Source organism: Vombatus ursinus, unplaced genomic scaffold, assembly GCF_900497805.2.
Source record: "Vombatus ursinus unplaced genomic scaffold, bare-nosed wombat genome assembly UNPS02007344.1, whole genome shotgun sequence".
Lineage (NCBI taxonomy): Eukaryota > Metazoa > Chordata > Mammalia > Diprotodontia > Vombatidae > Vombatus > Vombatus ursinus.
The window spans coordinates 3759935-3775359 of record NW_020947122.1 but is presented as its reverse complement, the minus strand read 5'-3'; the positions used below and the strand labels follow the sequence as shown (position 1 = coordinate 3775359).

The 15425-nt window shown below is 35.9% G+C and overlaps 1 protein-coding gene across 8 annotated transcripts in view; it reads right to left on the bottom strand.

Annotated features, from left to right (window-relative positions):
• The window catches only part of CEP295 (centrosomal protein 295), an 88930-nt gene that overhangs the window by 15511 nt on the left and 57994 nt on the right, over window positions 1-15425 (bottom strand). For 5 of the 8 annotated variants that reach the window (XR_003568023.1, XM_027849363.1, XM_027849362.1 and 2 more), the window contains exons 23-27: window positions 12158-12294; window positions 11584-11773; window positions 10325-10902; window positions 7988-8128; window positions 1436-1538 (exon numbers count right to left, since the gene is read on the bottom strand). Coding sequence is in view for 7 of the 8 variants with exons in the window: in XM_027849363.1 (XP_027705164.1) it covers window positions 1436-1538; window positions 7988-8128; window positions 10325-10902; window positions 11584-11773; window positions 12158-12294 (1149 nt within the window). In the remaining variant the exon portion in view is untranslated. The remainder of the gene's footprint in view (window positions 1-1435; window positions 1539-7987; window positions 8129-10324; window positions 10903-11583; window positions 11774-12157; window positions 12295-15425) is intronic. The other 3 variants (XM_027849368.1, XM_027849367.1, XM_027849364.1) reach the window with 2 other exon arrangements.

The following is a 15425-nucleotide window of genomic DNA, read 5'->3' as shown; positions in this document are numbered from 1 at the left end:
TTCTGAGTTGTCTTTGGCATTTGTGGGTTGAGAAGTCTGGAAACCACCCATGATTCAGTCCCCTGAGGCCTGGTCTTTGCCTGCGTGCCCATGCTGAACTGGGTTCCTCTTCCAGCCTGGCGCAACTGACCTTTCCAATCAACCATCCAGGTTGTTTTCGGCTGGAAATTTGTTTCACTCTTTTTTTGAGTTTTGCTGTTCTAGAATTTGTTTAAAGCCATTTTTTACAGGTATTTGGAGGGCTCTGTAGGACAGCTCAAGCAAGTCACTGCTTTCACTCTACCATCTTGGCTCCGCCCCCCAGATTTTATTTTTCTAAATAGAACTCTACATAGTATGCTTAGTGCAAGTGTGCAATGGAAATCACCAAACAAAAAGATATATGGCTATTAGTAAAAGGAAAATAAAATACAAAATTCAGTAAGCTTATAGGCCCACCTATTTACAGCTTCTTTTTCTGCAGCTATTAAACATAAATTAAGCAGTAGGAACATGGCAAGGATAGTAAATTAAAAACGAAGTAACTATCAGTTCAATCTTATCCCTGACACTTCCCTGCTCCCAAAATAAAAGCATTAATAGCAACCAGGTAAGCCTAGGAGATTTCATATCTCTAATATGAAAGCCTTTAGAGCAGAGAGGTAATGCGGTATAATGGAAAACATCAGACTTGAAGTCAGAAAAACATATAGTTGACACATAAACTTACGCAGATCTCTTAATTTCCCTAAGTTTCAGATACCTCAACTTCAGAATGGGAATAATATCTCTGCTACTTATTTTATGAGGTTGTCATGAGACTCAAATGACACAATTTATGTAAAACATTTTACAAACCTTAAAGCCACATAAACGTCAGCATAATTATGAAAGCACTAGCCAGAAGCAGATCCATCAGTAAGACAACTTTAATAAACTATAACTGCAACTTGATTCTAGATCAGGGGTGGGGAGCCTGTGGCCTCAAAGGCCACATGTGGCCCTCTAGGTCCTGCAGCCCTTTGAATCCAAACTTCACAGAACAAATCCACCTGATAAAAGAATTTGTTCTGTAAAATTGGACTCAATCAAAAGGTCACACCCAAGGACCTAGAAGGCTACATGTGGCCTCGAGGCCACAGGTTCCCCACCCCTGTTCTACATAGATGCTCCTTTTCCATTTCTATTTCATTCAGAAATAAAGAATTTAATATGATTATTCCAGTGGCCATATGGCCTTGTGACTGTCATCAAAAGAACTTCTGCAGTGCATGAGATTAAATGGTATAATGAATAAAATGGACTTGACCTGGGTTCAAATCCTATTTTTGCCACTTACTAGTTATGCGACTGTGGACAAATAATTGAATTTCTGTCTCATCTGTAAAATGAAGTGGGTAGAATTAGAAGACCTGTAAAGTTCCTTCCATCTCTAGATCTAAGATACTATGATTACCTGGACACTGGAAGGAGGAAGATGGTCTCTCCTCAGGAGGTTCTGTAACAGTTAAATCTGGTTTCCAAACTGAGCAATCTTTCAACTCTGAATCTTGTTTCACCTAATAACAAGAATGAGTAATGTTTTTCAGACCTACAGAAAGGGTAAAACATCTCTTTCTACTGTCCTCACAGGTAAGAACTGCTTTTGCTGATAGCACAAGCATACAAAATAAATATTCAAAACATAATCAATCAAGGACAATCTCAAATATTGGTGGTGGTAATATTTTTAATAATAGACAACATTTATATAGTACTTTAAGGTTTGTAAAGCACTTTAGATTTGTTTTTTCAATGGATCCTCACAACAACTCTGATTCACAATCAACTTCCAATAAACTAAAATTCCACCTTTTCAGATAAATTACTAACCATGGCTTCCCCATCCTGTCTTACAAAGATGATTTTCTGAGACAAAATTATTTTAAAAGCAGTTTTTATTATATTATATATGTAAGCATTATATATTTATTATATTAAGAAAATATCTTTTAATTCTAAAAATCTAGTTTTTGGCTTCATATACTATCCTCCCACTCACTCTAGTTGATGCATTTTTTATTTGTCTTATGATTTTACTACTATTAAAAATGTGAAGGAAATGACAAAGTTAACTGGTATTCAGGCCCCACTTTTGTCATAGCTTTGTGCAAGATCTTCATTATAATGTTACGAATCAGTCAGCTGATTAACCTCTAATGCTTTCAGAAACTCAGTCAATCACAGTGGAAAAAAAAATGGGTGGGATTTCTCCACTGGCCAAGTTGAAAACTGTATAATAGTTCTGTATAAGGTACAGTAGTATGTTATAGACATATCAATATCAGATTACATTTCATAAATACAAATAAATCCCTTTACTTCATCTACTCAAGAAAAGAACAAAAGAAGTTTTCTGAGGAGGAAGAACATGACCAAATCTATTCAGAAGATTATTCTGGCAGTCACAAGCATGACGTGGTAGAGTTAAAAAGAAGAAGATAAAAATTATTGTGTTTGGCCTCAAAGGGAAGAACTCAAAGCAATGGACAAATGTTGCAGAAAGGTATATTTTTGGTCAATACAAGAAAAATGTCCTGACAATCTGAACTTTCACCAAGTCAAATGAGCTGCTGCATGAAGTAGTGAGTGCCATCCTATGAGAGTTCTTAGAATGGAAAGTCAATCACTACTGTACTAGAATGTTGGAAGCAGGAGTCCTCAAAGGACAGAGGATGAAAAACAATGGCCTCAGAGTCAACAACTTTACAAAAGAAATTTACATAATACATATTAGAAAGACATGACATTCCTAAATGAAAACATTACAGTAACATGAGGCAATGTACATTGCATGCCAAATCAGCTGAAGAAGTCGTAAACATTTCAGAGGATCACAGTGAGTTGAGGGAGTCAAAAAAAATTTCATATTATTGGCTTCTGAGAATAGGTAGGATTTCAGATGGAAAGAGTAGGGGAAATGGACTCCAGATTAAGGAAAAGCACACCTAAACAAGGTATGGTCTATGTACAATGAAACCAATTTACCTGGAGTAAAATATTTATTCAGAGAAATAGTGGGATATAAAATTCAGGCTATGGAAAGTTTCTGAACATTGGCATGACATGATGAGAGTGGGGATTAATTTTGCACTAGTTTAAGATTACTATACTTCATTGTGGGGTGGAAGTTACTCTGGGCTATGCCAGTGAAACACAAGATTTGGAAGAACTCAATAGAATATAAAGGTTTCTAGTAAAGGCCTGATGACCTTTTTGTAATGTGAGAACCAGTCAATAATGAAACAAATTTAGTTTGAGTAAAATGTTCGTTTACAGGAATACTGAGAGATGATAAGATGATATTAGAAAGGTTTGTTGTGGTCTGATTATGTGGTCTTTTGAATATCATGTCCCGCTTACCTAACCCATTAAGTGGGCATCAGTCTATGCTTCACATCTTATTCTGTCATCCATCTAGTATATCTTAACATTCTGCCATTAGACCTACAGCCCCAAGCATAATAACCTTCCCACACCCCTTTCTATTTCTTGCTCTAGGCAAAGTAGTCAAATCAATATTACTATTCTTTCTGGAAATGACATCTAATAACTGCGTGTAGGTCAAGTCACCAAAGCAATTGACTCCCAAGAATAAAAGCCTTTACCTGGCCATTCTCTATGTGTGCTATCTTTACCTACTAATAACTGTTGTTCAGCCATGTCTGACTTTTTGTAACCCCATGGACCATATCCTTCACTTCTATCCTTCTGTCCTCCACTATCTCTCAAAGTCTGTCCAAGTTTATGTTTGTTGTTTCCATGACACTATCCATCTCATTCTCTGCTGTCTCCTTTTCCATTCAATTTTTTCTAACATCAGTCTTTTCCAATGAGTCCTGTCTTCTCATTATGTGGCCAAAGTATTTAAGTTTCAGCTTCAGTATTTGACCTTCCAGTGAACAGCCTGAAATAATTTCTTTAAATATTAAGTGATTTGATCTCCTTGCTGTCCAAGTATTTTCCAGCACTATTCAAAAGCATTGATTCTGCAGTGCTCAGCTTCCCTTACAATCCAACTCTTACAGCCATACACTGCTACCGGAAAAACCGTAACTTTGACTACATGAACCTTTGGTGGCAAGGTGATGATTCTGCTTTTTAATATTCTTTCCAGATTTGCCATAGCTTCCTTCTAAGGATCAAGTGCCTTTTAATTTCATGGCTACAGTTGCCATCTGCAGTGATCTTTGAGCCCAAGAATATAAAATCTGACACTGCTTCCACTTTTTCTTCCTTCACTTGTCAGGAAGTGATGGGACCACTTGACAAGATCTTAGTTTTTGGGGCAGCTAGGTGGCACAGTGGATAGAGCACTGGCCCTGGAGTCAGAGGACCTGAGTTCAAATCCAGCCTCAGACACGTAACACTCACTAGCTGTGTGACTCTGGGCAGGTCACTTAATCCCCGCTACCTCGCCAAAAAAACAAAACAAACAAAAAAACAACACCCTTAGTTTTTTTTAATGTTAAGCTTCCCACCCACCATCCCTCCCTCCCCCTACCCCCGGCAATGGGGTTAGCTAGTAAGTGTCTCAGCTAGATTTGGACTTAGGTCTTCCTGACTCAAGGCCCCATGCTCTATACATTGCACACCTTGCTGCTCCTAAGTTACTAGAAAGTAAGCTCCTTTGAGAAGAAACTACACTTTCTGTTTATATAGTCAGAAAGTGAATTTCTTCTCAAAGGAACACACACACACACACACACACACACACGCACACACATTCTCTCTCTTTCTCTCTCTCCTTAGAACAGTACCTGCACAGTAAGTGCTAAATAAATGCCTAAATATACTTATTCATACAAAGCAATATGAACTTTACACTGTAGGTCACTAAGAGTTTTTAAATATCAGAATGACAGAAGAGAAAAGTGATGATCAATTTGGAACTAAAGTCTTCCAACTGTATTTTACTGTGGTATGAAAGCTAAGCTGGGTTCTTGAATGTTATGTTGGTGGAACTCAGACTCTGACAGGTTTGAACAAGGTGGAAATCCTCTTATCGGCCTGATATTGGCTTATCTCTCAGTCATCAGAAAAGCCCCATACTGGAATGCTCTCCCTCCTCACATCTACATCCCGACTTCCCTCAAGAACCAGAAAAAATCCTTTTCTCAATTTCCCTTCATGCTAGTGACTTCTCTTTTTATTATCTCCCATCTATCCTGTTCACAGCTTGTTTGTATAGCATTGTTTTTATGATGTCTCTCCCATAAAACCACGAACTCATTGAGAGTGAGGATTATTTGTGTTTTGCCTTTTTTTGTATATATATCATACAACACAGTGACTGGCATACAACAACTGCTTAATAAATGCTTGGGTGACTCACTCAGTTGGGTGCAGAAATCTATCTTATCCAACAAGGAAACAAGAGGGGAAGGGGATTAGATATGGAGAAGTGGAATAATAAAAGGGAGGGCAGATTAGGGAAGGCAATGGTCAGAAGCAAAACAGACTTTTGAGGAGGGACAAAATAAAGAGAGAAAGATAAACAGAAGAAAACAGGATACAGAGAAATATACAGTTAGTAATCATAACTATGATTGTGAATGAGATGATATAACATGGAATAATCCATAACAGGGAAACAGCAGAATGGATCAGAAACCAAAATCCAGCATCCTGAAACAGAAAGACACACATAAGCCTGCAGCAGACTCTATTATGATCAAGTAAAGTAAAAAAAAGGCAAGGGTAGCAATCATAATCTCAGACAAAGCAAAAACAGATATAAAACATATATATAAAAGATATAAAAGTGATAATCTGAGAAATATTTAATTAAAAAGTATCATAAACAATGAAGTAATATCAAAAAAAGTGATAGCAAGTTTCTCTGATAAAGGCCTCATTTTTCAAACATATAGGGAACCAAGTCAAATTCATAAAAGTGCCATTCCCCAAATGATAATTGGTCAAAGAATAGGAACAAACATTTTCAAAAGAAGAAATCAAAGCTATCATATGAAAAAATGCTCTAAATCACTATTTATTAGAGAAATGCAAATTAAAACTCTGAGGTATCTCCTTATACCCACCAGAAACAAGTGATGGAAGAGATGAGGAAAAATAGGTACACTCATAAATTGCTGATGGAACTGTTAACTGATTTAGTGATTCTGGAGAACAATTTGGAACTATGCCCAAAGGACTATAAAACTGTGCATATCCTTTAACCCAGCAATACCACTTCTAGGTCTGTATCCCAAAGAGATCAAAGAAAAAGGGGGGGAAAAACCCTCCATGCACAAAAAATATTTATGGCAGCTCTTTTTGTGATGGCAAAGAATTGGAAATTGAGGGAATACTCATCACTTGGGGAATGGCTGAATAAGTTGTGGTATATGATTGTGATGGAGTACTATTGTACTGTGGGAAATGATGGGGGGGAGGGTCAGAAAAAAACATGACAAGATCAAAACCAATATGAATTGATGCAAAGTGAAGTGAGAAGAACCAGAAGACCATTGTGCACAGTTAGGAGCAATGTTGTAATGACGATCAACTATCAAAGACTTGATCAATACAGTGATCCAAGGCAATTCCAAAGCACTCATCATGAAAAAATGCTATCCACCTCCACAGAGAACTGATGAACTCTGAATGCAAAATGAAGTATAGTTTTCTTGCTTTTTTTGGCAATATGGTTAGTAAGGAAATATTTTGCATGATTTCACATGTATAATCTATATAATTTTGCTTTCCTTCTTAGTGGGCAGGGGAGGGAAGGAGAGAATTTGGAACTCAAAATTTAAAAAGAAAAAAATGTTAAAAGTAACCGCAGAGTCAATGACATTTCCCTGTACAATACTGCCTCCCTCAAAGGAAGGAGGGGCTGGTGACCTCAGGGCTAATCAAGCAGTTGTCCTCAGATTCCAGGGGTGCTTCTGACCTTCTGACTGAAGGAAGGTTCCATCCAATCTCCTAATCCTAGAATGTTTATTATCCTTTATAGTAAAAATGCTCCAAATGTGCTTAAAAAAAAAATCCCTTGATAATCAAACAATCAGTGAGTTTCAACAGACTGTATCTTCCAAAGTTAACAAGATTCTTACTATTTTAGGGACTAAAATGAAAAGAACTAGAATATTCCATTGGCTCAACAGGCTGGTAAATCAATATTTCACGACCACGTGCCTGCTGCTCATGATGCTGATGAGTACAGAAGTGTGTGCTATAGAGAAAAAACTTATTTGTGAGGAAAACTGGTCTGTGGAAGCGGGTCACACTGCTAGTAAAGATAACACATAGGACTGACCCTTTATAGCATCCATCTGTTTTGCTTGATTGATAAGCCAAAAGTGGAAACAGAGGTAGCACATACTTTCTTGTTAAACAGTATCAAGATTTCCTAAAAACAGCCTTCATTTTCAATGTTTAATAGTCAGAAAACACATTCCAAATAAATGTCTTATATATTCAGCTTAAATGTATAATAAATTTTAGAAAAAAATTTCACTAATTAAGTTTTTGCCCTAAATTTTAATCATTTTTATAGTAACCTTCTTTAAATTATCTCACATACTTTTCTTTCTTAACACAGGATTTCACAAGGCCTTTTTTGGGATAACATAAGATCATCATTGCAAACACCAATTATTATATCATGTTTTATTAGCAGACCACTGGTAATTTCTATTTCTAATCTATGCTGGGCTAGAAAAGCACATAACAAAAATGTGTTAGAAATGTGTGTAAAATAAGAGCAAATTAATTATAACTTAGGGTCTTTAGGTCCTTCTTATGTGCAAAAAACATCACAGAAATTTATAAAACCTTAGAGATGATCTTGCTGAACTTCTTAACTCAAATACACATTTCTTCTTAAATGACTACCATTATGACATCTATTTTAGTTGCCGACATTTATTTTTGGCTTATTTCCTGCTCTTCCACTGTGTTTCAGATAGCTATGCTTGTTATATAAATGAAGTATTATTAAACTAAACTTTGTAAAACTTACCTGAAAATTGCTTTTCAATTCACTCCCATTGTTTTCTTCTTGGATCAAATTTTCCAAATCTGAATCTGTAACACTATTGTCACTAGAGCTGATTAAAGTGAGTTCAGCCTCTTCCATGATACCCTGTCCAGATGTGGCCTCCTAAACAGCAATATAAAGAAAGCAGCTCTTATAAATTATTATTTCTCAAAATAAAATAAAAATTTTAATATCTATTTATATCTTAAGATAAAATAAACGGGAAGTTGTTATGGAACAGGTATGTTTAAAGGAGGAGAAAAACAAACTGGTGCCCACTAAAAAAAACAAAAAAGTCCACAAAAACCCTAACTTTTGGGATTCCATTAATTCCACTGAAATAATGTGCCAATGTTTAAAGAAAGGAACACATTAAAAAACAATTTGGTAATTTCCTGAGTAACAGTCTCCCACTAATTTTACTGCCTGTAAAAAAACACTTTCTTGAAAGGACTACTATGAGGTTTATCTTGATCTGGCATGTCCGCTAGACCATGCTTTTTTGGCTAATGAAAAAGTTGTCTGATGCCCACATTTTCATACTACAGTGGCAGTGAATAGTTGAGGGAATGAAGGAAAAATTACATTTAGGAAAATAATTTAATTAATAGGGTATTAGTGGCAAGAGAATTTTCAGAACACAGCAGTTAAGACTATATTAAATAGCTGCTGACCATATGCAGTATGGACCACATGGAGTATGAGAACCTATCTTCTCTATCACCTAGTGAATGCAGATAGTGGGAAGTGACAAAAGTGTGTGTCAGGTCAGAAGTGAAATTATACAAGACGGACTTGTCCGTTTCCAAAAGACTGACTTGCTTCAGTACTTAGAATTCAGTCTCAGCAATGAGGGTACTCCCTCCTTCTCATCAATGAAATTTGTCACCTGTTAGGCCTTAAGAAAATGATCACTGTGGGTGGCCAATCCTTAGGTGCTGAATCTCTTGAGAAAAATGTAAATATACTCACACCTTGGTCTACTACACACACAGACTTTCTATCTTAGTAAAACCTGTAAGCCTTGAGAAAAGCTTTTGTGAGCAGTCACTCCCACCTCATGTAGAGGCTTTCTCAAAATGAAACTTTGGTTACAGCCATTCGCTCTGACTCCTCAAGCCCAGTTCTATGATACAGAAAGATAAGAAAGTATGGGCTGGAATCTCATCTCTGCTGCTAATTACCTGTGTGACCAGATCTCTGACACTAACTGGCTAGGTAACCACAGCCTCAGCTTCCTTATTTGTAATACACTAGAGATAAAAATACATGTATTATCTATTACAGTGTTGTTCAGAGAATGCATGGAAAGCACTGTGCAACTATAAAGCACTACAAAAATGTCAAATATTACTTTGAATATATTTTTAAGTCTCTACATATGATTTTATCCATACAATGAACTTCCATTAATGATACAGAAGGGCAACTCATTTGTAATTGATACTTTTAGACATGTGCTCAGAGCACTGAGAGGTGACTTGCCCATAATCACAAAACTAACAGGTATTAAAGGCAGAACTTGAACCCAAAGCACTATGTCAAAATGCTGTCATGGCTACCACTACTGCTACTACATTACTACTACATTGTTGCCGAGTCGTGTCCGACTCTTCATGACACTGTTTGGGGTTTTCTTGGCGAAAATACTGGAGTGGTTTGCCATTTCCTTCTCCAGCTCATTTTAAAGATAGAGAAACTGAGGCAAACAGGGTAAAGTGACTTGCCCAGAGTCACACAGCTAGCAAGTGTCTGAGGCTCTATTTGAGCTCAGGTCTTCCTGACTCCAAGTGTGGCATTCTATCCACTATGCCACCCTAGTTGCCCTACAACCCTACTAATAAATATCAAAGAAAGAGTAAATAAGTAGGATGCTTCTTCATACCCTGTTGTACCACTGCTATGATACTAAGAACAAAACCACCCTTATTGAAAAGTACTGAATGAGATAATATTAAAGCTCAAACAGACTTAAAGACCATCTAGTTCAGAGGTATCAAATTCACCTGTGGGAAATATTTAATAAAATAAAAATATAATACAAGATAGATATAGTTAATGTTAATTTGTCGTTTTTAAGGCAATATACAGCCCCCAGGGGTCCATTTCTATTTGAGTTTGACATCACTGATCTAATCCATGATGAAAATAAAGGCATATGCCTTTAATTCTAGGTATTTGGAAATCTAAGACAGATGGCTCTCTTGGTTAAAGAGCTTCTTCTGGTTCCAAAGTGACATGTTGAGATTCATTTGAATAATTCCTTTACTGACTCATGAAATATAATGCAGTTAGTAGCCACTTTTAGGATTTATTTACCTCACTTATCCAAATGGGTATAGAGCTCCGTAATGAACATGATCTGAGACTTATTAAGAATGATGATGGTAGTGACTGAGGTGTGTTTCGAAAGATCTCCACATCTTCTTCACTTGTTATGGATCCACCTGATCTTTCCAAATGTGTGTCTGAATCTCTGACCATACACCTACTATTTGTTTCCCTCCGAGCACCTGCAATAACTTCCGTTTGACTCCTCATTTCATCAGATAATTCTTCAAAACCCAAATCCTCCTTTCTGGATTGCACTTGGTCTTTTGTTGAACTCTTGCTTGAAGAAGAATCATAAGGTGTGCTATGTGGCACCCTCATTCTATCAAACAGATATGGATCATCAGAGGAACTAAAAGTTGGGCTCTGCAGAACCGCCTCTGATGGGGAGAAATCAGCACTTCTCTTCTGTATTAGTAATTCCTCATACTGCTTTCTAAGAGGAGATATTTCTTTTTTAAAGTTTTGTGAAGGTCCTTCAGCTTCAATGCTTAGTAAATCAGTAGAACAGCTACTGTCATTTGGAGTTGATTCAGGTTGAAGGGGTTGAAAGGATTCTTCAGACACTGTTTTAAAAAAAGTTTTCAAAAATCAGTTAATCACATATATGTGGTATCTGGAAACAGACCAAAACAATACTACTTAAATAAATAAGTTATATACAGTGTTTACTTAATTTCCTTATGATTACTAATGATGTCCACATATAAGCTATATAAATAGAAAGAGAAGTTTTTTCTTAATATTGAAAAATATTTAGTTTTTACTACCCCACATTAACTCTTCCCATATGAAGAAACTACATCACACAATCACACAACTCTAACAGCTATGACCATGAGCTTTCTCTACTGAAATTAATGTTTGAAGTGTTATATCCAAAACATCATTACTGGTTATTAACCTTAAGATTTCTTTGGAAAAGATAAAAATTAAATACTCTTGTGTTTTCATTACAGACACATCAGCACAAACCAAATCATAAAGTGTCATAAGGAAACCTGCACTTAAAAATATTCACTGTGAATCTGTGGGAACAATTTCTGGATGGTAAAGAAAGGATAATCAGAAAGAAAATGAAGAGAAAATGTGGAAAAGAAGTGTACAGAATAACAAACTGGCCAAAATCTAATTCTTTGAAGAGATCCTTCTAAGCTTATGACATCTCATTGGGTCTCAGAATAACCAAGAAATCTTACCAATTAGGTTTTTGTTGAAACTTATTTAATTGTCTAGGTCATACATACCCAAAATAATTTTTTCCTTAGGAAAATCTTCAGTTTTGGAGGAATTAAGGGTGACACCAGTTCTATTCATAGCAGAATGAAAGTTTACATCAAGAGAGGAATGAAGGCTGGCCCTCACAGCTGTGGTGGAGGGTGTGCTTTCATGAGACTCAGATGCATCTTGGCTTTCCGGGGTTGAAGAGTATGTGGTCTGATGGAAACACACATATAAGTTTAAAAAAAATAACAAAAATACGACATATGACAGCCAATGTGGTCATTGCTATGATGCTTTCACATTAATATGACACTGACAAATACCATATTACCTTAACGTAGGTTAATAGAAGAATAACAGTTTCCATGTTCAAACACAATTCCAACTTAAAAATCACTACACGAATTTTTCCACAATTCTGCATTTTGTTCTTGGAACTTAAGGTAAGTTGGGGAGTTTACATTTTTTCAAAAAGGACTTAAAATTTTCTTTATTTTTCTTCTCAATTCTTATTTGCCTGCCTTCTTATAGATCAAATTCCATCACAATAACAATAACTTATTTTTAAAAATTCTATTAATACATAATGTCAAATACCTTGCTGAAGTCTTGAGAAAGTCCAGACTGAGAAAGAGATGATAAGAGATCCAAGTCAGGCCTTGTTTCCAGAGTATGAAAGAGCTGATGATGTAAATGCGGAAAAGTTTGTTCCAATTCTGTGAAGTCAGGAACAACTATTAGAATTTTGGGAAAAAGAAAAACAGTAATTTTGAACTACTGAACATAAGTTCTAAATAAATACTGTGGACAAGATTATGTTGTTGTACTTTGGAACAATTCAAGTAAAAAAGAAAATTTTGGTTCCCTTCCTCCCCCCTTTAGTATTATCAACAAAGTGATTTGATAAAAGGTCAGACTTTCATTATCTGAGCTATTTAAGACTGGAAAAACACTCAATGACCAAAGACCAACGAAGCTCCCGATGCTACAAGCCCCAAACCTAAGGATGATCAAAAGATAGAGAAGCCTTCATATGACCTTTGCTTTTAAAGAGCTCACCTAAGAATCAATTATAAAGCTAACAATAATGAAGAGGGGAACAATAAGTATAAAGGAAGAGGGAAAGCAGAATTTATCTTTTTTTCCCTCAGTAACATACCATCCAGCCCCAGGTCGCTCTTTTTCACTAAATTTCTTAATTCACCACTCCGCACAACTAAATATCATTGAAATTGAAAGCTCTAAATAATGATTTAAACAGCATTAAAGTACAAGATGCATATAATATGGCCAGAGAAAATTTCCATTTTTTATGTATGCTTTTCAGATGCTGACAACCGTACAACAGGAAAGCTGATGTCTAGAAGAAAAAGTTTGAGACTTTCTTCTCATAAGTCATGCATAGTAAGAACTTACAATGAGCCAGGAAGCAAGAACTTGAGAGGGGAAAATATATTACAGCCACAAGAGAAAAGGATGAAGTAATGAGAACCTAGAAAAATCAGAGAGGGATATAAATGAAAATAAAAGAAAAATGAGGTTGTGAGAGGTACATGAATGAAGTGGAATGAGAGTGCAAAATGAGAGTAGTCAATAGGATTAGAACAGAGATGACTACAACCTCAACTCCAGAATTATATGGTGAGAATTTTTAGATATTTTCCTGCCTGCCCTTTGAGAATTCTGGGCAAGACACTTTAAAGAGACAGATATCATACTCTAATGCTTACTGATAGTCTTATGAGTTTCTGAAGTGACTGGGTCTTTCACCTACTGGGAATCAGTGGAAATTTAAGGGGAATTATATAATTCCCTGAAGGTGTGAGAAACTGAAACTAGCGTATGAGTACAGAGGATGTTCCACTACTTGAATCTCTTCCTTGTTGTTTGCATTGCTTTATGTCTTAATTAGATGCTTTTGCTATTAGATTTTACATCTTTTATATGGTCAAGCAAGAGAGTGAATTTGCAAAGGTCTGAGAATTCAGGAAAGGAATTGAATGGCTTATCACCAAAAATCAGCATAGTGAATCTAGGGATAGCAGAGGAACACTAAAGTGTGAAAAATGTAAGTATAGCATCTGAAAAGACATTGCACTAATTTAGAAATAGAAAAATATTTCTATGTTGAAAGTTTATATTTCTCTCAGGTGTCTTTTTTTGAATCTCTTGCGTTTTTCTCTATGACCTGCTGAAAGGCATGATTTCTATTGTATCTAAACATTTCTACCTGCAACAGAAATTTATGTTTAGAAGACTCCTGACCTTGGTAGAGTAAGTGCAGACTGGGGTATATGGGGTGTTAAGGAGGACTAGCACCTCTGGTGTGAGGGTCTGCTGAGCTCTTTTCAGGACTGCTCATCCACCTTTGGTGTCCACCTGCCATCCAACTCTCACCCGTGGCTCCAAGAAACCGTACTATGCCACACCCTGGTAAAACTGGCTCAGCAGACAAACTAACCCAGGTAGGGTAATCAACAGGCTTCAAACTCATCAGTGAATTAGAGGGATGTCTGCCCTGAGCAAGCGAAGACTACTTCCCCTGATGAAATGGGCAAATGAGAACAATTTGTTCTAACAGCCATAAAAGGTGGTTGAAGCTGGCACCGTGGAGCAATTAGAGCTTAGTCAGACACTCAAGACATCAAGGTCAGCCAATGCATCCTGAGCCATTTTCTTGACTTTTATCTTGCCACTAGATTCCGATGACTTTGGAAAAGAGAGTGAGGCTGACAACTTTGTGCAGCTTTGCCTCACTTAAATCCAATTCATTTGCAAGTCAAGACATCACCCTGTGATGTCACTGGTCTTCTTCAAAAAATGAAGAACAAGCAACAAGTGCAGAACTCAAGACTTTTTCCGTTTCTCAAACAACAGAATCTTGTCATCCTGGTTTTGTACTACTGGAAAATGACTATGAAAATTTTTGAACTTAATTAGAATACCCAAGCATTTTATATTGTGCCACATTAATGCCTACATTTAACTTCTATTACAAACTTTTGAAAGGAGGCATGACATTAAGATCCACCATATATTACACTGATCAAATGTTTTATACTCACAATCTCTTTCTGATAGGTATAGGAAAAGTATCATCAGAAAGATAACAGGATGTTATTCCATATTTACTGGGAAATAGTAAAAGCCCATTTATTATAGTACTAATGGTACTAATATTATAGCACTAATTAAATATTATTATAATTATATGCCATATATAATATATAATATATTATAATACACAATATATTATGAATAATATTATAACATTATAATAATTATATAATATTATAAATATAATATATTATAATATGTAATTATATATTAATATTATAGTACTAATTAAGTATTAATATTATAGTACTAATAGTACAGAAACTCTGTACTAGGCATGAATCAATAATTTGCTTTTGAGATTTAGCTTTAAAAATAAATGTAACTTCATTAGTATCTGATTAAAACTGAAGTTCGATGCAACCCTGATTTAGTTGCAAGGTGAAATGGCCAGATATCTGGAAAAATTTTGGGGTAAGAGGGATAAATTTCCAAAATAAGAATCTCTACTATCCAGATGAATTGGGAATTTATTATTCAAAGCAATTTTTACTGATCTTTCTTCACTGACAAAGTGCTGAAATACAGAGTTGATTGCAGTTACTCCTGCAGAATAAGCTTTAATAACAAACATGGCCAACAAACATGGAAGAGCTAAAAGAAGTAGCCTCTGAGAAGCACACAATTTACCAGGAAGGTAGATTTGCATGAAATAACTAACAAACAAAAAAATTAGTGGCATACAATCAAATACAAAATTGTGCAACAGGAATTTAGAAAATGGAAAGATCAGTGGAGTCTGGGTTTG